The sequence below is a fragment of the Theobroma cacao genome, chromosome 9 (genome assembly GCF_053813885.1).
Source record: "Theobroma cacao isolate CCN51 chromosome 9, ASM5381388v1, whole genome shotgun sequence".
Taxonomy (NCBI): domain Eukaryota; kingdom Viridiplantae; phylum Streptophyta; class Magnoliopsida; order Malvales; family Malvaceae; genus Theobroma; species Theobroma cacao.
In genome coordinates this window covers 43,030,163-43,054,940 of record NC_142647.1, presented here as the reverse complement: position 1 = coordinate 43,054,940, position 24,778 = coordinate 43,030,163, and the positions used below count along the sequence as shown (strand labels likewise).

Genomic DNA, 24,778 nt, shown 5'->3' with positions numbered 1-24,778 from the left:
GGTTTAGACGGGAGTAAAATTGGAACCAAAAACATACAAGAGGCCTTCTTAGGGGACTTTTAACGAAAATTAAAATTAAGATTTTGATTCTGATTTTTATCTATATTTTATGTTACATTCAGTTAATAATACTCATTTTATTTTCCAAAAGTGAAAAAGCAAAATAAAAAAAAAATAGCATTATACGAAATATAGGAAAAGAAAAATGAATCATTATTGGAGAAAAACTTCATCTACTTGTCCAACATAAAGCATTAAAAATTTGCCTACTGCAGTACCTCTCTGCCTGCATAGAATTTCAACTTACACGAGCTTCAGTTAGTATTTGCTCCTTGGGTAGAAAAGTCCACTTCCAGGTTTTCTCTGCCTGCAACTGGCCTCTTCCTTCACTGCTTAATTTCTGGGGTAAATATTGGGTAATTAATATATAATCCTTTTCTCCCATTTTCCCACACCCAAAGCTGACTGCAACTCGACATTTAACTCTACATAGTCTGATAGCACTCAGAAACACATCAATTGCTGTTGTACTACAAGTAGATCATACAAGCCAAAGCGGTTCCATCCTTACGTCTTGTCTTCAGTAGGGATGAATCACTCAAGAGTTTGTGATGCTTCCGGGGGCTGACAAGCAGTCACTGAAGTAAGTTCTTTGTACCACTCATTTTCTTCACGGTTAATAAAGTTGGCCTCTGCATTTAGATAAAAAAGTCCATCAACTCATGCAACCTATTTTTCCACATAAAACCATGCAAACAAAGGTACCAACGTTTACCCCCCTACTAGGTATTCTCATCAGTAATTTGATAAAATAAAGTCCATAAACCTCAAACAAGAAGTATGAAGTAAAAAATCAATATTCTGTACAAACTAAAGAATGCCATTTTCGCTTTGAACTTGGACCTTCCATCATTTGGTTGGACTTGAACACAAAGTCCAGATATTTATAGATATTAGTAAAAGGCTTAAGGGCTCAGACAAAGGAGTGCTCAAATAAATTATTTGCGACTTGCCTGACAAAAATACATCACGATAATCATCATCATCATATACAAATTGTGGAGGATCAGGGGAACCGATTCCAACAATGGTGCTTCCACTGCATTATGTATATTGAAAAACAGCGATGAGTGTTCACTTTGCACCAATTAAGATAATTGGATGGTGTGTCAAGAAAAGTAGGTGTAGCCATCGCACCCAACAAATATATACTGGCACATACATCTAATTAACATATAATTAAATAAACTGCCAAAACTGATGACTCAAACAATTTGAAATTGAATATGGTTTTTTTTTCTCATTCTTTTTTTTTAAAATATGGATTTTCAAATGACACTCAACAACAGAGCTTTGCAAATAGCAGCTCCTTTGTTATTATGGCATAAGAATCCTTTTGATGGGTTTAACGACTTATTCACACATTTTCCCTAGCCCATCTGTCTAAGTGCAAAACATCAGGTCTCATTGAGTCTGAACATAAGTTTACGGTAAAAGCTGGAAAAAACATCAAAATTTAACGAAGTACTGCACATATTATACCTCCCAGACATAAAAACAGCATCGTATTGTCCACGACCAGCTGCAGTTACACGCTGCTTGAGCCGTTTAAGAGATGGTAGAACTTCAAAGGCAGGAGGTTCTGCAAAGAATATACAGAGATTCATGTAAGGCAATACATCTCTAATTCTACACTTAGCATGGCTCACTTTGACTTCCACTGAAAATAAGCATATTTATAAACTCATTCAGCCTAAATTAAGTTCAAAGTTTGGATTCAAGATGTGAAGAAGGGATAATTTGATGCATAAAGGCTGTGACAGAGATATATACTCTAATATTTCACCAAAAACCTTCCTCTCAAGAAATTAAGTCAATTATTATCTGAAAGAAACTTCACCTGATTATATATGCATCAAGAAAGAAAAAGGTAAGAGAAGACACAATTGATTCTTCAAGTATTCATACCCAAATCATTAATACAGACATCTCGGGATATTCCATTCCTTGAAATCTTCTCCAGCAATGCCAAAGGATCAACCTTACTAGTTTGATCTAGTCGAAGACACTGAGAAATCAGAACTTCTCTTAGCTATTAGCTACTGCAAGCAATAAAAGTTGTACAGAATTTTGTTCAGCATTGCCCTAATATATTACCTTGTAAACTTCAGCTGTGGAACATGACTCCTTAGGCTTTATAAGAACCATTGGAATGTCCAAAGGAAGAGGTGGGAATATATCTTGAACAACCTGGGCGTATCAGCACAGAGTCCATTAACCATGCATGTACAGCAATAGAGTCTATAAATTTCATTCCAATTGAATGAGGTTGCGTCATGATTATGTGCAAACTCATAATAACTACTATCAGAAGACAGATCCAGGCACAAAAATTCCTCTCTAAAAATAAATACACATACAAATATACAGTAAGTCTATGAGTTGTACTTCCAGTCCTAACAAAATATTCTGACAAATTCAGGTGCTAAAGGATCAAAGGAAGCTTAGTTATGGGCACAATGAGCTTTTCATCTTTATATTTACACCAAGAAAAAAAGGGCATGAATTGAATATGCATTAGAGTTTGTCCAATTCAAAATTTGAAATAAGAACTACAAAAAGTCAGAAATGACACTCTAATGTGCTTAAGAACCCAGAAAAAAGGCATGACTTGAATATGCTTTAGAGATTGTTGAATTCACAATTCGAAATGAGAACCACAAAAAGTCAGAAATGACCCTCTAATGTGCTACACAACTCAAATGATAGTTTTTGTATCAGTGAAAAGAGAAAGGGCAACGCAAGAACTGAAGGTATTGTCAGAAATGGACTATAAAACTGGCCTTCTTCCCTAACACATAAATAGTCAAAACATTCCTGACAATGTGTTTTGCAATCAAACAGCAAGGTTGTAATACAAAAGGAAACAAATTAACATCTCTGAGCGATAATTACGGTATGCTATTAACATACCTCACCTCGACCGGTACAATATGCTGCTCCATGTGAGAAAAAGAATGGGATATCCGAACCGATCTCACTTGACCATTCCTGAAGCTCCTTCTCAGTTGCAATACAACCATTGAACTGATTAGCTGCCCAAAGTGCAGTTGCTGCATTGCTGCTTCCACCACCAAGCCCTGCTCCAGTAGGCACCTTTTTATCAAGATGAACCTGCCCATTTTATTCCACAAAAAGAATATAACCAAAAAAATGGCTTTCCAGATAAACTCTAATTTCTCAGAAGCACATATATATTAAAATCAAACATAGAAATTCAAAGTTTATCTTGTATCACGTGTCTAACCCAAAAGAAGTTGTTACTGCCAGTTTTTTTCCTGTAGAGGTTAAGGGCTTTAATAATCTGCAACAAGGAACAAAAATTTAAGAACACAAGAGAAAAAGGGGACCCTGGGGATGGGGGAATCAACAGATTGCAGTTAGTTAAAAACCTCACCAAATTTCTATCATCAAGGGGGACACCAGAGACATTGCTTGACAAACGATCCTTAGTTTTGGATGGTGACAAAGAGAATTTAATTATATCCCCCAGACTAACTGTCTGGATCCACAAACAAGGGTAAGGGGTCAAAATCAGACTTTGGGGGCCAAATAGGAAAATTCAAGGGAAACATAGCAATACATATATCTCAATTCGAAAAGTTATAAACTTACATGAAAGAGAGATGCTAAATCATGATACCCATCTTCCCTTTTGTTGGTTATTCTCAAGAAAACATTAATCTATTAAAAGAAAAAAAAGGCTATGGGCTGTTACAATTGAAAACAAAATTTGATAAAACTAATGCATCAGAAATTATCAAGTCAAGTCAAAGCAAAGAGAATAAATTACCTTACAAGGTGAGAACAATGTAAGTCTTGAAAAAGAAGCTTGCTTGTCCACCTCATCTGCTAACTTGTTTAGCCTCTCATCAGGGTCATATACAATCTAAGCAAAATAAAATAAACTAAACTCATAAAATCCAACTCAAAATATTAACTTTTTAACATAAATCCAAAGCAGGACCAAGAAAGAGTAAAGAAAGAAGAACCTCTAGCTGTTTCTTGGATGCTTTGGGAAATGGCGTTCTTCGAAATTGAAGTTTTGTTTGGGGAGTAATTGACAGGTGACTGTTTTTGGAGGAAGGAGGGAAGAAGAGACTATGGTCACAGAGCAAATGAGAGGAAGCCATGGGGATTTAAAGGTGAAGTTTTGTAATCCCAAAGTGCATGGAAAAATCGTCTAAATAATTGAATTCTGATAATTATTGTACTTTGGAGTTTGGACAAATGAAATGGGTTGAAGGCCTTCAGCAAAGAAATGGAATGGAAGCCTATTGTTTGTCTTCCCTTCTTTCTGTGTTAGGTGACAGTCATATTTTTTCCCAACTCGCAACAATTGATAAGCAAAGAGAAACGGGTTACCGGCGGACTGTTGAAACGTAGGATAAACTTAGTATTCGAGTTTTATTGTTGGGCTGGGCCCAATCCAAATATAGTAGTTTATGAATTACTATATTAAAAAGAAAAATAATGAAAAGTTAAAGGTTTAAAAACAAAAAAAGTGCCTGAATTTAATTAAATCTATCATCAGGGTTTTTTTTATTATAATTAATGGAATTTTCATACAATTATTTACACTCAATTAATTTTTTATGTGGATGAAAATATTGATGTTGTTAATTCTTTTTGTAAATTAAAATAAAGATATCACGAAATAGAAAAAAAAACTTAAAAGTGTAAAAGATATCTTCTTAAATTTTTATATCAACATGCGACATGGATAATTTTTCATTATCATATGGAATTAGATTGTAAATAATTGTAAGAGTATTTTAATTAATTGTAATAAAAAAGATAAGAGATAATAAATTTAAAAAATAATGAATAAAAAAGTTTTGAATTATTTTAAAAATTTTAAATAATTTTTATTTTTTATTATGTTTAATCAAACTCTTATATTTAATCAAACTCTTATATTTTATTTTAAGTCAAATAAACTTTTATGAATAATGATTGACTAATTACCATTAGTCAAATGCATCAGAACATTTAGCTCATTAGTTGGTGCATAATCTCTCTGTTTAAAGAGTAGGGTTTGAATTTTCTTTCCCTCAATTATAAAAAAAAAAACGTAATACTAATATAAAGAGTGAAAAATATCCTATGACTTTATTACTATGTTATATTAACATGTTATATCATCATTAATTATGATATATTAATATATCATATTATCATCAATGACATGTCAACATACACATAATATAAAATGATAAGTAATATTTTGATTAATCAATCATTAGATATAAGGATTTACTCGATTCAAAATAAAAATTTTACATGAACTTGATTAAACGTAATAAAAAAAATTATTTAAAATTTTTAAATAGTTGAAGATATTTTTTAGATATTATGTCTAATTTTAATTAAGTTGAAGGGTTTGTTGTTTTTATATTTAAGTTAAAATAGAAAAAAAGTAAAAAATAAAACATAAAAAATAAAAAAAAAAGTAGGAATGAAACCGGTCTTACTGAGTGCAAAACACTCATTTACACCAAAGTTTTGAGCCTTAACTGAACGAACGAAAACTTAAAGATAGAAGGCATGGTAAGCGTTGGCGATGGCCCACGTTATCCTGAGCGAGTCGTCATCCTTGGCTTGAAGAGTTGAACTTGAACTTGAACCATGTTTTTTGTAGTAAAAATGTTAAAGAGTCTAGGTTGCAGTGCTTTGCGTCCTCCTGGATTTGTTTATCCAGGCCAGGCAAGTAACTAAGCTAAGCAGAGTTGAAGCCCGAGGTGGAACACCAAAAATGTCTGTCTCTGTTCCTTTGCAAACGCCAACTTCTCTAATCTCTCGCACAGGGCCTAAACTATGTTTTCACAACCAAAAGTACCTGTGCCCAACATCACTGAAGAGAAAGAGAAACCACCTCCGTTATGATCGGATTCCTACTCCTTTGAGAACCTTCAAATGCTCCTCCCAGAGACAGTCGGCTGATCAGGCCCAAGAGTATGAATTTGAGAGGCTCTTTTCAAACCTCAACCAAGCCACGCTCAAGAGAGAACCTGGTATAATTAGGAATTGCATTCTTAGTTTAATCATATTCATTTAATTAGTACTGTTTTAAATTTCTTTGATTTGTTTCGAGTTCTATGATCCCCTCCTGCAGGAAGTTTATCCAGTGCAATATTCCTGGTGGCGGGTACCACGGTATGCCCTTTTCTCAGCTCTGCTCTACATTGTTTGATTTTCTCTTTTAACTATGTTGTTTATCTATTTGATGTCATCTTGCCTATTGCTGGTTCATTCTCCAGGTGGGTGCAGGGATCCTGGCCATTCCTGCAGTGACACAAGAATCTGGATTTTTGGCCTCTGCTGTTGCTTGTATTCTTTGTTGGATTTTCATGGTAAAACTACTCTTAATTTGCAAAAGATTTGTGGATTTTCTGTTCTTCATTTCGATCTTTGTTTATAAATTTATTGTTTGCTAAGCTGTTTATAAATTAAATAAAGGAAATTAATCACTCCAGTGATTGAAAAACTGGGGCAGGTCGCAACCGGGCTGCTCATTGCTGAAGTTAATGTCAACACAATGTGTGAACTGGGTTCTGGTGGTGTTTCACTGGTATGTAACTCTGTATCACGCTCATCCCTTAAAATCAATTCCGCTCAGTTTCACACAACGTGCATGTGCATCCTTCGTAAGAACAAAAACATTTTATATTTTTAATTATTAACCACTATTACTTGAATTAAATTAAATTTTTCACCGATTTCTTGATTTCATACTAATTAATGTGAACTCTTAATTTATTCAAAAATATAGATTCTTAACTTTGAATTAAGCCAGATTACCTGTGCATGAGTCTCATGCGCAGATATAGGATTTGCTTTGATGAAAACATATAGGGCATTACAATTTCTGGTTATCTTTTAAGTAGCAACTAATTAGCAAAAGCTATAATAGCTAAACTAGAGGAACTTTAATGGCAAGTGGTCACCTCTTTGGTGTAGAACCGTATAGGAAGTATGGTTAGTTGATTTCCATGCATGTCTCTTTGACAAAACAAATCCATATAAATTTTGTCAAACATCTTGCAGATTGACTAAGAGAGAGTTGCAAGATAAGTGTAAGGAAAAAGAGAGGGAAACTAATTTTACTATTTTCAAGATTATTTATTTACTTATCTAATGGAAATCGTAGTCTTGGTAATTTCCTTTTACCATTAGGAATGTTGAGAATCGAAATCCAAATTTAAAATCTTGTTACCTACTGATATTTACCATAGTTTTGCATATTGATACTTTAGTCTCATTGTAGCTAATTAACATGCTTATACTTCCACATGGTTTATTTCAGGTATCTATGGCCAGGAGAACTCTTGGATCTGTTGGAGTTCAAATTGCTTGGTAGGCTGAGAAGTCATCAATTTTACATTTTACTCCTTTATATAATGTCACTATGTGTTAAAATGCAACTCAGTCAGATGTTTAGTTAGGGTCTATTATGGATGAATGATTGTTTGTCCTTTTCCCCGTCTTTTGAAGGAGTATTTGTCTGCTTTACTAGCTGTTGAGGAATTGGATGGACTTCATCTCAGAAGCCATCAAAATGCGTGCTTTATGTTCGTAAAAGAATGAACTTAAAAGCTGAAATTATTTTATTAGTTTTGGCGAAAATATAGTAACTGCATGACTATAACAAACAATTAAATTTTGTCGAGGTTGCTGTTTTCTTGATAAGCTTTTGTTTGTTTCTCCAACACCTTATAGATGTTTGCACATTTTAAGCTTTAATGCATGCAACGGCCATTGCCTTGTTACGTTATCTGGATGCTAACCCACTGTATATTCTGGATTGTTTTGTCAAACCGAGTCTTTAATTTTTGTTGTTTACTTGTCTTGCAGTTGGTCATACATATCTATACATTACGCCCTTCTTGTTGCCTATGTGGCTCGTTCTTCAGATATCTTGACAAATTATCTTGGCATTCCATTGTATGAGCCTGAATTCTATTTCTAATTCTCTCAGGCAACTTAATACCAATTAGATCTCTTGATTTTGCTTTCTATGATTAATGTATCAAACAGCTGCTTTATGTTTTTTTAGGTATTGATGGACAGCCTTTGATTGCAGATGGGAAAGTGCAACATTGTTCTCATTGGTCTTGGGAGGCATATGCTACTTTGGAAGGTTGGTGTTCTTTAAACAATCTTCTCTGCTGTTTTTATTATTACATTTACATGATGTTCTGATGTTGTGAGTGAGATCAGTCTCTTAGCACACTAGAGGGAATACAAAAAGTTGCATCAACCCTGTTTTGGTCACATAAACAAAAGTTTGGTTTCTCCTTCTTGATATAGAATGTTTCCCTGAACGAACATAATCTTCCTAGCTATATCACCGGATGAAATTTCTGGGTCTGTTGGCATAGGATGTGCCTCATACAGTCATACCTAGAACCTAATATTTTAAGTTGAAATTGCCTTTACAGTAATTGATGCCTTGTAGTTTAAGGGAAAAAGAAAAACAAAGATAGAGCATTAGACTACAGAATATTTTAACTTACAGTGTTTGATATTTCAATATAAAGCCCAGCCATTCATTAATAGGCCACAAAATCTAAAGCTAGTGTTCTATGATCATAGAGTTGAGGACATGTTCCAGTTCCTTTTTTATTCTTTTGGTAGGCTCCAACATACATTTTCTCTTTCTTTTAGAATGAACAAATTAAGATTGACTTTGGCTCATTTTCAACTGTAGCCAGCGCTTTATTGGTGCCATTAATGGGATTCTTGTGCTCGGAATCATTGCTTCTTTCGCTGCTCTTGTGGTAATTTCCTGACTTTAATCAACAATATGATTTAAATTTCATTACTTGTGCTAAATCATAAGGTCCTTTCTCACATTCATGAACACAATTTTTGTTTCTTATTGATGAAGAATCGACCTTCTATTTCCTTCTTGATTCTCTTTCCCCTTTGGCCTCTACTATGTAAGACAAATACTGAATAACTTTAAAAATTTTTATGATCATATTAGCCAGAAACAATTCCTTATTCTTACGAAGGGGAACTCGTGGAAGGATCAATTGAGAAGAAGATAAATAAAGAAGAAGAAACAATTCATCTTTCTCTCTACTCAAAGAGCGAAATTTGAATCTCTCCTCCCAAATAAAAAAATGTAATAATTTTATAAATTTGAGATCTTTAGCAAGACTTGTTCATTTTACTGAGTTTGCTCTTCAATATATCTGATTACTGTCAACTCTTTATGCATTAACACGACTAAAAAAATGGTGTTTTTCTCCTGTCAAATGTATTTCTTTTATATTGATAAGCTTTTTTATTTAGGCTGTTGCAAGTGGAGGCCTAGAATGGGATAGTCTTCTGAAAGCAAACTTCGAAGCTGTTCCTATGAGTATACCAATAATTGCTCTGTCATTTGTTTACCAGGTAACATCTTTAACCTATAATAATTTAACCTTTAAGTTGTTGTAACATCTTGTATCTGCTCTCTTCAGAATGTTGTACCAGTTCTCTGTACAAATCTTGAAGGAAACATGTCAAAAGTAAGGTGACAGATCTTATCATTATATGCTTATAGGATTTCATTCCCGTCCCCTCCATTTTTTTTCAGGTCAAATGTTAGCACATTACTAATCTATTGAATCTGATGATCAAGTTTCTATCATGGGGGCACAGCATTTTTGTCATTGTTTTGATCATGTTTGATTCTGAAAAAACTAGTTTTGATCGTCAACAATCGGAATGATGGAAATTTAAGGCGATGGATGAGAATAGTTGTTAATCCAAATATTTTTTAGTGCCTGCTTTCTTTGTTTCAGCTGTCATTGCATCCTTAAGTTTGCTCCCTCTGATAAATCTTGTTTTCGCAGGACTGCTATTGTCCTAGGCACAGCTATACCGCTTGGTTTATTTCTTGTCTGGAATGCTGTTATTCTAGGATCTATTACAAATCTTGAAATGGGCACTGATAAGATGATAGACCCACTGCAACAATTACGATCTAGTAATGGAGTTGTTGGAGTAAGTTCTTGCTTGAAAGACTTGAGCCAAACTTAAGATTGAAAGGGAGCAAATTGAGTTTGAAAGTGACACCACTTTTGTTAATTTGCAGCCAATAATTGAGGTGTTCTCGCTTTTTGCAATTGCAACTTCTTATATTGGGTTTGTTTTGGGCCTTTCAGATTTCCTGGCTGACTGTGAGTCTTCCTTCAACTTTGTTAGTGATCTTATGAGCATCACCTAGCTTATACATGAGTCGAACATTTAGAGTTTAGATTAATTCTCTGATATTTTCCTGATTCTACGTCCATAACCATTGATTGATAACTGCATCCCTGTGCATGCGTATGTCATAACAGTGGAAGGTTATTTTCAATCGCCTTTCTGAAAAGGTTTGCCATAAGTGGGCTCTGCTATGGAACTTCCAATTTTTAAATCATTTCAAAATCAACTAGATCGATATTAACATCCGAGCATTTGATGTATGATTGGTGCATGTACTTCTTACTCAAAGAACAGTGTTCGAATTCTCTTCTTTCAAATAAAAAAAAAAAAACTAGATTGATATCACAATTCAAACCTCCAAGACAGTTGATGCATAAACACTTTGCATCATAATTACTGTTTTATATGATAATAAATAATCGGAAGAGGTGTTCTAGAGGTTGAACCTGTTTACTTTCAGCACACTATCTCCTTGCACTGATTGCGTTTCTGTTTCAAAAATGTTGTTTCATGAAGATATTCAATTTTTTGTTCTCATTTTCCAATTATTTCAGTGCTGAAACTTCCGACCGGTGAGAATAGACCTCAACCCTATCTCTTGACTTTGATTCCGCCCCTCGGACTTGCTTTGCTAGACCCAGAGATCTTTTTTAAAGCCTTGGACTTTGCAGGAACATATGGAGGTAATTTCCTGAGACATTTTTCTATTTTTTCCTCTCTCTCTGAACACCCATTGATGTAGTGATAAATTAATTTGTTTTCCATTTTGCATAATTTTTGAACTTAAACATTATCACAATACCTTGCCATGCAAACAACTGCGAGACTGCGAGTTGTTTGCGCTAGTTTTGATTAAAAGCTTCCATTCCTTTGCCTTGCAAACAGCTGAAAGCTATCAAAATTTTCCATGTTTTTGCCAGTACTAGTATTGTTTGGAATTCTTCCTGCTGCAATGTCTTGGTCAGATCGGTACTCCAATTCATCGACATCTTTGAAACTGCCAGAGCTTGTTCCTGGAGGAAGGCTTACGCTTACTCTGGTAATGGGATGTGCAGGAGGGGTCATTCTTACAGAAGTACTTAAGAACTTCGGGCACCCATGATTGTCAACAATACTTAATCTTTTGTGCAGTAAACTGAAGTAAATATAATGTACTTGAATTGCATTTCCGAAGAGTTTCACCAATTTAAGTTTGTTCTTTCCTTTTGCCTTCAATACTACTTTTCGTTGCTATTAATCTTAATTGGAGGATGATGAGGGTTGATTGATTTAAATTTTAGCATCGGAATATTTAATTCAATGGTCGCTGCATATATTTATTTATTGAAAAAATTATTGTTGAGTTTGAATCCTTTTCTTTTAATAAAATAAATTAATTTAAAATTCCAAGAAAGCAAAGGTTTTTATAGGGAGAATGTCTTATTAATTTATCGATTATTTTAAATATATCTTTATAGAATATGAACTCTCTAATTAATCCCGTTTGCAGAGATGTTGTATTGGATAATTCTTCTAGAAATGTTAATGTCAAAAAGGAAAAATGTTGTTGATTCCTTTAGGAGATTTAAGCTTATACAAATGAAATGAATATTGAGTATTGAATAAAAAAAATATTCTTAGCTGGAAAATTGGAATTCTAATATAATTCTTGATGATACATTGTCAAGATGTACAACCGTTCAGATTTTGAGGTTCGTCCTTTGCTTTAAGAGAAAATTGTGAGGAATAATCTTCTTAATAAGAAGATTTCAAAAATAACTATAAAAATAAATTTAATTATTTTTAATTATATTTAGTCATAATTTGACAAAAATACACTTTAAATTATTTCAAATAAATTAAACTATTCATCACAATTTTTTTCCATCTCCGTCTATGATTTTGATTTCCCTCTCTCACTATCTAGCTCTTTTTAATTTTATTGATTTCTCTTTTCGGTATTCGTTTACTGTGTTCTCGATTTTTCTTTCCTGGGCTTTCAGGACACCAAACGATGGTTTTTGATGTGCTTAAGGTGGGTCATTATTTGGAGAATTGGATTTTTAGGTATTTTGGATGAAACTAAAATGGTTGAAATGATCATAAATATTTGAAATAATTTTTAATTGAATCAATTAGGAACTTAGACACTAATGAACTTAAAATTTTGAAATTTATAAACTTAGGGTTTAAAAGAGAATTTTTTTTTTATTTTCAGTCGAAATAAGTATTTTAGATAAGAAAAATTATGTTTTGATTTGTATAAAAATGTTAGAAACATTTTAATCGGTGTTAAATTGTAAAAAAAAAAAAAACAAAAACAAAAAGAAATGAAGAGAGTGAAGAGAATTTGAAGTTTTAGTTTGCAAGTAATAATAACATCTTAGGCATTAAAGTATAACAAAATTTTTTTGAATATGGAGTGTAACAACAATATTTTTTCAATATAGCATGTAACAACAATATTTTTTTCAACATGACGTATAATATGTTTTTGTTCATAGAATGCAACAACAATATATATATTTTTTCAACATGACGTGTATCAACATTTTTTAACCATAACGTATAATATGTTTTTGCACATAACGTATAACAAAAACATTTTTTCAACATGACGGGTAACATCATGTGCATAGCGTGTAACATCATGTATACTTGAATATGAAGAAATTTCATGAAAGGTAATTTTGTCTAATTTAATTAAAAATAGTTAAAATTATAAAAAAATTATTTTTAAAAACATCTTATTTTTAAAAGTTAGTTTTTAAAATACCCTTTGCTTTAAAAATTGAAAATTTAAGTTTCGTTTTCTCATTTTAGAGAAGAGAATTTTGAGATATCTTATGTAAGGTATTTTTGTTTCAATGAATAAGGTTTAGAAAGTGATTATTATTTTATATTATATTAAAAGTGATTATTGTTCGTTAGCATTCGCTTACCAATGGGGTTTTTTTAAATCAACAAACGATGGAATAGGGAAAAATAAAAAATAAAAAGTAATTATTTTTGTCTAATTAAATTATTGTAAGTTATGTATATTTTTGTCGAGGCTTTCTAGACTTTTAGGTTTACTAATTAATGAGGTAAAAATAGATGACAATGTATGAAATCAATATACTAACAACACCTCAAATATCAACAGAGATGAGTTTACTATGTCTTTCCTTCAATTTGCCAATGACACGGTAATAGTTTGCAAGCCCCCTTCTTATAGTTTGTTGAATGCTAAAAGGATTTTGATATGTTTTCAAGCTATTTCGAGTCTCAAAATCAACCTTAACAAGAGCTGTCTCTACGGTGTTGGCTTGGACCAAAGGCTTGTTGAAGATTGGCAAGTAGAATATCTTGCACAGTTAGCCGGTTACCAAGTAACTATTTGGGACTGCCATTAGGGGGAAAGTCCAATTCTTTGAAAATATAGTAGTCAGCTGTGGACAAATTTGAATCTAAACTATCTACTTGGAAGTCACACCATCTGTCTTTGGGTGGTAGACCTACTCTCCTTAATTCCTGCTTAGTAGTTTCCCAATATTCTTCATGTCTCTTTTCTTGATTCCCATTGGTGTTACGGAGATATTAGAAAAAATTCAGAGACACTTTCTTTGGGTGGAGCTTAAGGGAATAGAAGATGCACCTTGTTAACTGGCAGACTATATGTCTCCGAAAAGACCTTGGTGGTCTTGTGTGATTGATATCAATGTTCAAAATAAAGCGCTTCTTAATAAATGGATATGGAAGTTTGGTAACAAGACGAGCAACCTATGGAGAAAAGTTATTGAAAGCAAAACGGGGTGCAGTAGAGACAGCCTCTTCCCTGTTGAGGGGTGTCCACGTATGACTTCTAGTATTTGGCTCAGTATCATTAGTCTTCTTGTTCACTATGATAGAGATAGCCAAGTTACAAAAGTTGGTTTTGGATTATTAGTGGGGAATGGTCAAAAGATAAGTTTTTGGCATGACCAATGGATTGAGGGGATAATTCTTAAGTTTAGCTTTCCAAGAACTCACGCCCTCGCCACTAATAAAAATGGTACTGTTGATAAGTATGGTGTATGGGAGGGAGATGAATGGCAGTGGTGTCTTGAGTTAAGAAGGAACATGTTTGATTGGGAGCTTGATCAATGCGAGGCTCTCCATAATATTTTGAAAGACGAAGCCTTAGATGTGAACCTTGACGACAAACTGATATGGAGAGACACTCCCAGTGGCTACTATTCTACTAGTTCTTACCGTTCCCTCCAAGGACCTGCTATTCAAGGTGAAAACTATTAGATATCACTTTAGAGTGGCCTTGCTCCGTTAAAGGTGGAAGCTTTCTATTGGCTCATTCTCAAAGGAGAAGTCATGGTTCTTGATACTCTTTTAAAAAGAGGTCTTAGTGAAGCAGTTTGTTGTCTTTTTTGTATGAAAGATATTGAAATCATTGGCCATCTTTTTTTTATCTGTAGTGAATCCTGGGCTTTATGGTATCTTTGGGCAAGCAATTGGGTGTTGAAATGGGTCATTCATAAAGACCCTCTTGTTAATTTTTTATCTTGGAATGAAGTTACCTAAACTATCGACAATTTGGAAATTTGGAGGATGACTTTCCCAGCGATATTCTGGACCATTTGGTTGGGGAGAAATGATGCATGCTTCAATGGTAAGCTTTGAGATGGTCATCACATTTTTTACATGGTGAAATTACGAGTAGCTTGGTGGGCTTACGCAAAGTGGCCATATTCTAATTTATCTATTCAAGACCTTGTGAGGTTTCCAAAATCAGCAATGGTCCCTTCAAAACCTTTGAAAGGAAAACTTGATGTCAAGTGGCAAGCCCCTCTGGATGGAGCCCTCAAATTTAATATTGGTAGTGCTTTGAGTGGTAATCCGGGTGAAGCTGGAATTGGAGGGGTTTTAAAGGATGTAATGGTAATGTTTTGCTGCTTTTCTCTTTCTCAATGGGAATAATGGATGCCCATACCACTGAGATTAAAGCTTTATGTAAAGCTCTTCCAATGTTTGTTACTACTAGATGGAGCTCCCAAAAGGAAATCTTTGAAAGTGACTTTGAAAATGTTGTTAAATGAGGTTTGAACCCAATCACAGCCTCTTGGAAATTAAGGCCTCCCTTTATTCAGATTATGCACTTTAAATCTATGATTGACGGTTGTGAAATTGTCAAAATTCCTAGGTCCGCTCATGAGATTGCTGATTCTCTTGCCAAATCAGGGGTAAGTAGAGAAGTTGATTTTATACGGATCTTACCTCCAGCGGATGATGAATTATAACTGCTCTTCCTCTGTTCTTACTTGCTGCTTGTTTTGGTTATGTTATGCTTTGTTGAGTTGCTATGATAGGGCTGTTATATTTTACTATTGGTTAATTCAGCTTTTGGTTTTTGACTGGGGCTTTTCTTTCCTTTTGAGAAGTTGGGTTAATGCCCTGTTGTGGCTACCATGGTGGCTCTCATGGGGTCCTAAGGAGGGTAGTTTGAACTGTACAGGGGTGATCATTCCATTGCTCTTTGACATGCAATGGCTTGAAGTGATCTTCGAAGTGTACGGGGGTATTCTTTTCTTTTGCTCTCCTCTCGCAGATTTTGTGTTTGAACAAGGAGTTTTTGTTTTAAGTTTTGATAGGATCATCTCTGTCTGGTTGATTAAGGTTTTGCTAACCTCTTTTTGCTCGATGGGGGGATGTACATGCTGATTTTCTAGGGAAGGCAGGGGTGGTTTGATGCTGCAAATCTGTTTTTGTTCTTTTGCCGCTTTTCTTGGTGGCTTGGAGGTTAATTCTCCTCCTTGATGATGGCTGTAACTTTATTCTTTATTATGAATGAACTCAGCTTTTCAAAAAAAAAAAAAAAACTTAAATATAAATCCAAATTCTATGTATGATCATTAAATTTTAATTTTAATTTTTTATTTTACTCACTGAATTTTAATTCGTCCCAATTAGATTATTGAGTTTTGATCAAATTCTAAATTTAGATTTTGTACTTTACCAAAGTATTGGATCTAGCCTCTTTATTATAATTCATATAAATCAAGTCTTTATATTTTCAAAATTTATTAATATCACTCCAATCATTAATAAAATCAAGTTTTCTCCGTCAAAGTTGCTGACATGACATTGATCATGTTGATAATGCTAACTTTAAATGATCGAATTTTGAAATTAGTTTTTATATTTTATCAAAAGATTAAATTTAATCTATTAAATATAATTTATATCAATAGATTTTTTATATTTTTAAAATTTATTAATTTCAATTCATACGTTAGCATTGTCAAGCTTCTTTCCTAAAGCGTTGACGATGCGGATGACGTTGACCAATGTTAACATGATATTAATCAATGTTGACATGAAACCGATTGGAATCTCTTCAAACTTTCTATCCGATTCCAATTTGCGTCAGTGCCCTTCGTTTCTCTCTCTACATCGTACAATGTATCATTTTCTTCCACCTCTTTAATATTTTCTCTCAAACACAACCATAATTGTTTTAACCTTTCTTCCTTATTCTCTGTCTATATCACACGACTTTTGGTTCTCTAGTATTCTTATAGTAGACTGGGTTATGGAAAGCTTGATGCAAATGCCTAAAATTGACCGCTTGCTTGAATATATACCAACTTTTACATCTCAATGGAATTTCTCCATTGTTGTACCACTTTTTAATCCTAATTAGTATGGTTAATTGATAAGCTTTTATTTTAAATTCTTATTTCTTTCTTGATTTTTGATTAATTCTAATTAGTTTAGGGATTAGTGTTTATTTTACGTTTTAATCATTTGGCTAGCAATTAAACGTCACGTGCCACCCAATATGCCGCATTGCATTTTTTTTTTTGTCAATTTTACTTCAAAACAAATAGATCTTTAAAATTTCCATGTTAGCACTGGTCAACGCTATGTTAACATTAGTCGACATCATGCCAATATCGGTCAACACCATGTTAGTATGGCCACATCAGCAACTTTAATGGTGGATTTAACAAATTTTGAAAGTCTAAAGTTTTAATGTTTACAATTTAAATAAAAAGACTAATAAATCCAACATTTTAATAGAGTACATACATTAAATTCAAATTTTGACTTAATTTTTAAAATTCCAAAAACTTCTAAATTAACATGGTCAATGCTATGTGATCAACAAGTGTAATGAAGGAAACTTGATAGTATTAACAATCTGATTGATATTAATAAATTTTAAAAGTATAGAGATTCGATTTATATGAATAATAGTACAAAGATTAAATTTTACATTTTGGTAGAATATAGAGGGATTAAGTTCAGAATTTGATGCCTTTCTAAAAAAAAAAAATCAGAATTTGACCTTCAATTTTTTAAAGTGTACCAAATGTAGTCATTTTTATCAAAATAAATGACCAAGAATGACATAATAGCTATTTTTTTTTTTTGGCAAAGTGGTATTTCATAATTAGGTGACTGAGATATCACCCCATCAAAAGAACAAAAAAGGATTTTGGGATGTTATACCACTAAAAGCACCAGATATACCAACCCAAAATCTGAACAATCACCCTCTTCTCTACACAAAATCAAGCTTCCCAGCCTGCATGGGACACTGACATAATAGCGACTTAAACAACCATAATTTTTTTTTTAAATATCATGTTAACTTTTACGATTCAATTTTTTTCTCTATCATTTTGTTTTTTGTTTTTGTTAGAAGAGATAAATTGCAAAAAATAATTTGAAAAGAAAGAAAATGAGAAGACAAAAAGGGTCAAGAATTTTCAAAGATTTTTTAAATGAATGAATATATACTTAAATGGTTATTATATTGTTATTTCATAATTATTTGAATAGAATCTCTTAATGTGATCAACATTAGATACAATTTTAAAAATTTTAAACTAAATTGGTATAAATTTGAATTTAGTGACTAAAGTAAGAAAGAGTATACCCGCAACCTTATAAACTTAAAAAGACATTCACATGCATAAATACATGATAATTATTATTTTTATTAAAAAGCAACAAAATAGATCACCATAAAAATCACATTTCAAATCATTTAAGTCGAGATAGAAGTTCTTACCAATTGAATCAACCTAGTATTAATGATTACTTACTTGTACATAATAATATTCACAATAAGTTGATTTTATGTATATTTTATAATTTTTGTTATACATTTTGAACAATGTCAAGGTAATAAACAAGAGAATTGAAAATGTTGAGCACTGTACCAATAATAACAAAGAGATTTCGATGTGGAATCTTAACTCTCATTGAGGAGCTAAGGTTAAGCTTGAACTATACATAATATATACACATCCTATAATAGCAAAGGAGCAAACAGTAATCTTATAATTTTATGCAATGTTAGAATCTCAAACTATATATATTCGAATTATACAAAATGCAGCCTTTAGACATACAAGAACTAGCTATATTAATGAAATTTGTTTAAATATTTTGTGGATATTTGACAAACACAATTCTATTCTTTCATTGGTAACACATCAAAACCATATTTTCAAACAAAGAGGAACAAAAATGTTGAAATATTTAAATAATAAAAGAAAAGCCAAGATCATAACTGAATGTATGGTATTGCAGATATCTTCTGCTCAAAGACTAGTTGCAAGAACTTAGGATGGTAGAGAAGGAGGATACTTTCACTTGAATCTCCATTCAACTTACCACTGGCGTTAAGAGCAAAGTTATTAATGTAAATCAGCCTATTTATGTTTGTTTATAATCAAAGGCATGACAAAATGTTGATGTTTATCATGTTGGCATAGAGGGAAAGGGAACTTGATTTTGTATAAGAGGGTTATAGGGTTTAAAGGTGCTGTTTTGTTTTTATTTGCGCTCACAATAATTGTACAGGGACTTACTGGTTAAGACTTTAAATGGTAGGACGACTGCGATTTTTAATGAAATATAGCATAACAAAATGATACAAAGCAAAAAGAACATTTAAAGTTAGAATATTTAAAGTTTTATATAACTCTTAAAATTAAATTAAAAAAAACTTAGAGAAAATGATAATGACAGAAATTAACTAAGTAAATATATGATTTTTTTAATATTTTATGTTAATTAAACTTCTAGCAAGAACCCTGAATTAATTTTAGATATTCAGACAGAAATAAAGAAAATGTATCAAATTTTTTTTTATATATATCATTTCTCTTTACATGCAATTTTCTTCTAATTCCCCCTCTTCAAAATGTTTTGGGAACTACCAATAGAGAAGTCCATTTGTCTTATGGGAGATGGGAGTCACTCAAAAATTCATTCACTCTGAACTCAACTCAAAAGCCTTTCTTCTCTTTCTTTCTGATATTAATCTTATTGAAGGACACCATCAGACTAAGACCTCTTCTTTGGATTTATTGTAATTATAATAGAAAAACTATGCATGTATAGTTTGCTTTGATACCAATTAGATCATTTTATACCAAAGTTTAGCAGTGATCACAGTTTCAGGAATTATACTTCAGCTTTCATTGAACAAGCATTCCTTGGGGCAACCTAGACCAGACTATTTCACTCTTGAAAAGAAAAGAGAAGACTACAATATTAAATGGCTACACCTAGTTGTAACCATCATATTATGAAAACAAGAATAAACAAAAGGGTTTCTCACAGAAATTTCAGTACATCAAACTAAAGGATCAAATATCATCACTAGCTGACTTCAACTGAGCAACTAAAAAAACCAATCTGACTTCTAGAAATATAATACCCTGAAATACTTCTTAATAAGCTACATAATCAGATTGAGGTAATTTTAGATCCTGTATCCTCACCATCTAGAGCCGCATAAGGTTCATTGAGATCAAAATCTAGTATCTTAGGGGGACAAACCTGACTTCCTTCAGCTGCCTGACTAGCTGTTGGGAATAGTGGTTTGGATTTTAGATGTTTGCCCTCTGCTGGTGATGCTGTTTCATCCAATGGAGCTTCAAATAGTCGTTCACTAGGGTTTTTTGGGTATGAACCAGGTGTTTGGCTACTTGGGATGATCTTGTCTCTAAATCTACCTTCTACGGTTGATGGATCACCCTTTTCTTCATCAGGCTTCCTCGGGAACTTCTGAAATTGATCAAAACAACGATTGTTTTCAACGATTTGAGTAGCATCTGCATAATTCAGCTTCAGCTTATTTTCCCTTACCATGGTTTTCTTATCTATGAAATTATCGCAACTGAGCTCTTTCGCTAATGACTTCTCCATCTTTTTTTCTTCACGAGGCCAGTATGAATCTTCCCGTTTATATTCCGAAGGAGCTCTCTCTTGATCCGACTCAGTTTTCAACCTAGCCTTTCCTTTCCCTTCGCCCATGTCCTTACCTAGAACAATATTGCTCCGTTGTTTCTGCTCTGAAGCTTTATTTGTCAAGCCCGAAGATTGACATTTATCAATTATCGGCTTCACTGTTGTTGAAGAATATTTTTGGTATGCAATACTTGACTGACCCAAATCAAAAGATTCTCCTCGAGATAGCTTCATAAGGCAGTAGGCAGCTTCAGGTATCTCATCGGAGGTGTATTTCCCGCATCGCTTGGCAGTGTTAGTCCATTTAGGAAGAGATTTCAACAGATCAGAACCTGACACCGAGCCTCTTTCTGTTGCACAACTAATCTGATCAACTTCTGGAGCTTCATCGTTTTCGGATACGCTTGAACAGCAGCTGTTTTTGTCAGAAGGAGGTGGCCTGATCCCTCTCCAACCCCTCTCAGGATGGTTCCTCATGTGCCCAAACAAAGATTTCATTGACCTGAAATCCTTTTTGCATATGCAGCAACTGACTTTCTCACTACCTTCTTGATCATTCGAGGGCAGATCAACAGCTCCATCGGCAGCTTTTGGTAAAAGCGTATTCTTCGAGATCCGTTTCTTGGCCTTGGCACGATGAAGATTTCTTGGCTGAAGCTTTGAAATCTTTCTATGGCGACCATTTTTGTTGCCCTTCATGTGAATCCTTATATGGCCTCCTAATGCCTTGCCCGAAGTAAACCCTTTGCTGCAAACGGGGCAGATATGCTGGCCACAACGTTTCAAGGTATTGGAGACCTTGAGCTTGAGAAAGAGTTTGTTTGACTTTGAGGGTGACAAATCTGATGTTTCCATCGAAGCAGACTCTCGTTCCAAGTTTTCAATCGCTTGAGCAGCTTGATCACCCATCAAACAGAAAGCAAAAATAACAAAGATTTCTTCCTTTTCAGTTTTCTCAAAGGAAAACGAAAAGAGTATAGAGAAGAGAAAGAGATTGGGATCTTAGAAGACAGGAATTATGACGGCATGTAAAGAGACAAATAGCAAGGAGTGAGGGGGTAATCAAGGTATTAGGGCAAAGAAAGAGGAAGAGAAATAGAGGAGCTAAGCTATATTGTAGGGGAAAAATCAAAAAGAGGGAAAAACTAAAGACCTTTGCTTCTAGGATTTTGGATAGACACGCCACATTGCGATAATCTCTCACAAATATTACGTGCAATAATGACGGTCTTCATTGAATTTCCAATGCATAACAGATTTCGACAGCCATTTCTTGTATCTTCAATGAGTATTTAATTCGGGTCCTTTTTTCTTTTTCGTTTTTCCCATAAATAGGAAAAGCCATTTCATTATTGCCAAATAAACAAAAAAGACCAAAACAATGATACATTTATATTAGAAAAAAAAAATTACATATTAGGTATTGTAATTCTTCTTTGTTTACTTCCAAATTAAAGCCATTGAATCATGAGTTACACTATTTTTTTTGTTTTGGGAATGCCTCTTTTAATATTTTGAATTAAAGATCTTCAAATTAGAGATTTCATTATCAAACTGCTGGTGTATCCTTAAAGATAATTACACAAGGTTTTTCCTTTTTTTTTTCCAAGAAAGATAATTTTATTCAGGTCAAAAGAGAAGTCTCTTATACAGTAAACAAAATGAAAAGAATAAATTTACAAAGAAAAGTCCATAAAGTCCACTTCAATCTTTACTTTAAAATGATAAACTGATCAAGACTATAAAATAAATAGATTCAAGAGCAACCCAAAATCAAAATATTTTGCATTGAACTCATATAAAGAAAGGGCAATAGGGTTTGAACTTATAAACATTTCAAATCAAAGGCAAGTTGATTGTTTTTTTAATATTTAATTAGAAATCATGTCAAAGCCTTTTTGTCACATCTCTAAGTAGTTAGACTGAGAGAGAAAGGGAGAGCTTTAATTTGTAATTTGTGAAATTCAAACCTTTATCCTCCTTATCTTCAATGCCATTTTAATCAACTTTTTTTTTTTAAAGTTGATACATATAATATTAATTTTTTATATAGTTTTTACTTATTTAAGTTATTATTTATTTAATCGGGGTATTTGACTGTAATTAATGGCTAGTACTAAATTATTAAGGTTCGATTTTGGATTGTATTTCACGATTTATTTGGATTTTAATAGAATTCAAGCACTTTTTTAATTAAATGAATTTGGATAGGATACTTTATAAAAAGCAGATACCTTACTTGTTTACATCCTTACGTAAGGGGCTTAAAACTGAATCATAATTATACCATATAGTGTTAATTCTTAGACGTATCTAAACATTCAAAATCGCAGATAAAAGTATGAAAACTTAACAATTTGAGAATGAGAGATAGAGAGAAAGGAGGAAGAGATGTTTAAATTACATGACAATCTCTTAAAAGATTCAGGAAGATACTTCAAATAGAATCTCTCCTGGAGCAACAAACTATGGAGGTAAATATATATTTTTTAGCTTAAGCTAATATATATTTCATTCATATTATGACGTGTATTTGTTTTTAAAATTATAAATAGTTTTTACACATCACATATAAGTTATTAGATGAAATGGTATTTGTTGACAAAGAATAATCCTTTCATAGAATCCTTTTTGGTCTTTTGTAATTTCTTGTAATTTTACATATTATATATATATATGTATTAATTATAAAAAAATAACTAATTAAATATTAATCTCTCCCATGAACTGTATTCTTGTTCACATAATTATAATTTGCGACTTTCAAGTTAATAATTCTAAACTTTAACTATTAACTAAAGCTTTAGATACATGCATCTATCATTAAAACAAAATATTCAAGTGCATGAGTACATGAATAACTCAAAGGAAATTAATATAATACCAAACTCCTGCGCATATATATCTCTTCTATAGATGATAAAAGCTTAAATATAGCTAAGGCTTTCTACATAATTGAGGGAAAAGAAGGGTATGAATATCCTAAAAGATACGATAAGCTCATGTTGTCATTTTTCCTTTATCACTCTTTGACCAAAACAGGTTGGTAATATCCATTTCTTTGGTATTTCAATAAAATAATCCAACTCATATATTGGGATAATTTTCTTAAACTTGATGAAGACACCTCATTTTATTCTGGGAATTGAAAAGCTTCATTTTCCCTTTTATCACTTCAATTATATAATTCTGTCTACCATTTGGTTATTATGGCTTCATTTATCTAATTGCAATTTTATTTCTATATATCATCATCCTTAATTACCCTTTATTTACTTCAATTCATCACTTATGCATATCATTCTCAACCTTCGGGAATTTTACTATCTTAATATCACATCATTTTCAAAAGTTTCTCTCGTCTCATTTGGTCTCAATTTTGTAACTCAGCAATATGTTTGATGGATTCTTATTTCATGCATCAACATTACTTCTCTATAAATATTTACACCTGTTCATGACAAGAAAAACATTGTCAAAATCTAAAACAAAATCAAATGAAAAGAAAATGCAAAATAAATGGAATTAGGCCCAACATAATAATATCGCAATACAACGTGGGTTAAGTTGAAGTCTTCAAGGTAGAAAATGAAAAATGAAAGGAAACATACTCGAATGGCAAGCACTTGAGCAAGATCCGAACAGAAATTTTCTGCTCTATTTTATATCTTTTTTAAAAAAATTTTTACATTAACTATTTAATAAATTTCTCACATTAGAATTTCCGGTTTATGATTTGAGGTTTTGAGATTAGAGTTTTTGATTAATAATGACATAATGTTCAAATAAGTTCATTAACTATTTTTAAAAAATTAAATAAGCCATTATTCTTTTATTTGGCTTAAAACAAAAAAGCAAAGACTTGATTGAATACAATAAAAATATAAAGATTTTTTTAATTTTTAAAAATAATTTTAAGAGCTTTTTTAGATATTATGTCATTAATAATATAAAATTAGATATTTAGTGCAAAATTATTAAAAAAACAAACAAACAAGACACTAAATGAGGACAGAAGATTTTCATTCACAAGACCCCAACATTATTTACCTTGATAACGAGTTTGAGCCCTTTGGTCGGAGGTTTTCTATTTGTGAAATAAAATAATTATTCAATTCATCTAATTAATCAATGCTTCCAAACTTTTCAACTAAAAAGTTATTAATACCCATAATTCAACATTGATGTGAGAAGTAGCATATGCTTTGAGAAAATCATTACTGAAAGAATATTTCTATATATTATTCACAAATGAAAACTCACAGAGCTTATGTTTTATGTACACAGCCACAAA

The 24,778-nt window shown here is 32.5% G+C and overlaps 4 protein-coding genes across 6 annotated transcripts; 2 read left to right on the top strand and 2 right to left on the bottom strand.

The window, feature by feature from the left end:
- Window positions 1-192: 192 nt before the first annotated feature.
- CDPMEK (4-(cytidine 5'-phospho)-2-C-methyl-D-erithritol kinase) lies at window positions 193-4,419 on the bottom strand. Its single transcript, XM_018128508.2, has 11 exons — window positions 4,053-4,419; window positions 3,854-3,949; window positions 3,676-3,744; window positions 3,458-3,562; window positions 3,308-3,364; window positions 2,974-3,174; window positions 2,158-2,250; window positions 1,969-2,068; window positions 1,543-1,642; window positions 1,014-1,099; window positions 193-692 (listed from the first exon to the last, which is right to left on the bottom strand). The coding sequence occupies exons 1-11, from the start codon at window positions 4,191-4,193 to the stop codon at window positions 595-597; spliced, it is 1,146 nt and encodes a 381-aa protein (XP_017983997.2). The 5' UTR covers window positions 4,194-4,419; the 3' UTR covers window positions 193-594.
- A 1,257-nt stretch (window positions 4,420-5,676) lies between these two features.
- On the top strand, window positions 5,677-11,475 carry LOC18590006 (Tryptophan/tyrosine permease). 3 transcript variants are annotated; one of them, XM_088810336.1, is made up of 14 exons: window positions 5,677-6,074; window positions 6,176-6,215; window positions 6,298-6,413; window positions 6,519-6,631; window positions 7,367-7,416; window positions 7,915-8,004; window positions 8,144-8,200; window positions 8,771-8,840; window positions 9,361-9,462; window positions 9,531-9,583; window positions 9,906-10,056; window positions 10,148-10,232; window positions 10,815-10,943; window positions 11,181-11,475. In XM_088810336.1, exons 1-14 carry the CDS (start codon window positions 5,816-5,818, stop codon window positions 11,360-11,362), a joined length of 1,497 nt encoding a protein of 498 aa, XP_088666462.1. In that variant the 5' UTR covers window positions 5,677-5,815; the 3' UTR covers window positions 11,363-11,475. The 3 variants fall into 3 exon arrangements, with proteins under 3 accessions (XP_088666462.1, XP_088666461.1, XP_007015321.3); XM_088810335.1 differs by having other exon boundaries at window positions 5,678-6,074; window positions 6,176-6,216; window positions 6,321-6,413; window positions 6,557-6,631; window positions 11,146-11,281; XM_007015259.3 differs by having other exon boundaries at window positions 5,680-6,074; window positions 6,176-6,216; window positions 6,321-6,413; window positions 6,557-6,631.
- Window positions 11,476-13,896: 2,421 nt separating this feature from the next.
- LOC148760995 (uncharacterized) lies at window positions 13,897-14,514 on the top strand. Its single transcript, XM_088809723.1, has one exon. The coding sequence runs from the start codon at window positions 13,897-13,899 to the stop codon at window positions 14,512-14,514; it is 618 nt and encodes a 205-aa protein (XP_088665849.1).
- Window positions 14,515-19,980: 5,466 nt separating this feature from the next.
- On the bottom strand, window positions 19,981-21,393 carry LOC18590004 (uncharacterized). The gene is made up of 2 exons (XM_088809722.1): window positions 20,383-21,393; window positions 19,981-20,301 (listed from the first exon to the last, which is right to left on the bottom strand). Exons 1-2 carry the CDS (start codon window positions 21,391-21,393, stop codon window positions 19,981-19,983), a joined length of 1,332 nt encoding a protein of 443 aa, XP_088665848.1.
- Window positions 21,394-24,778: the final 3,385 nt, after the last annotated feature.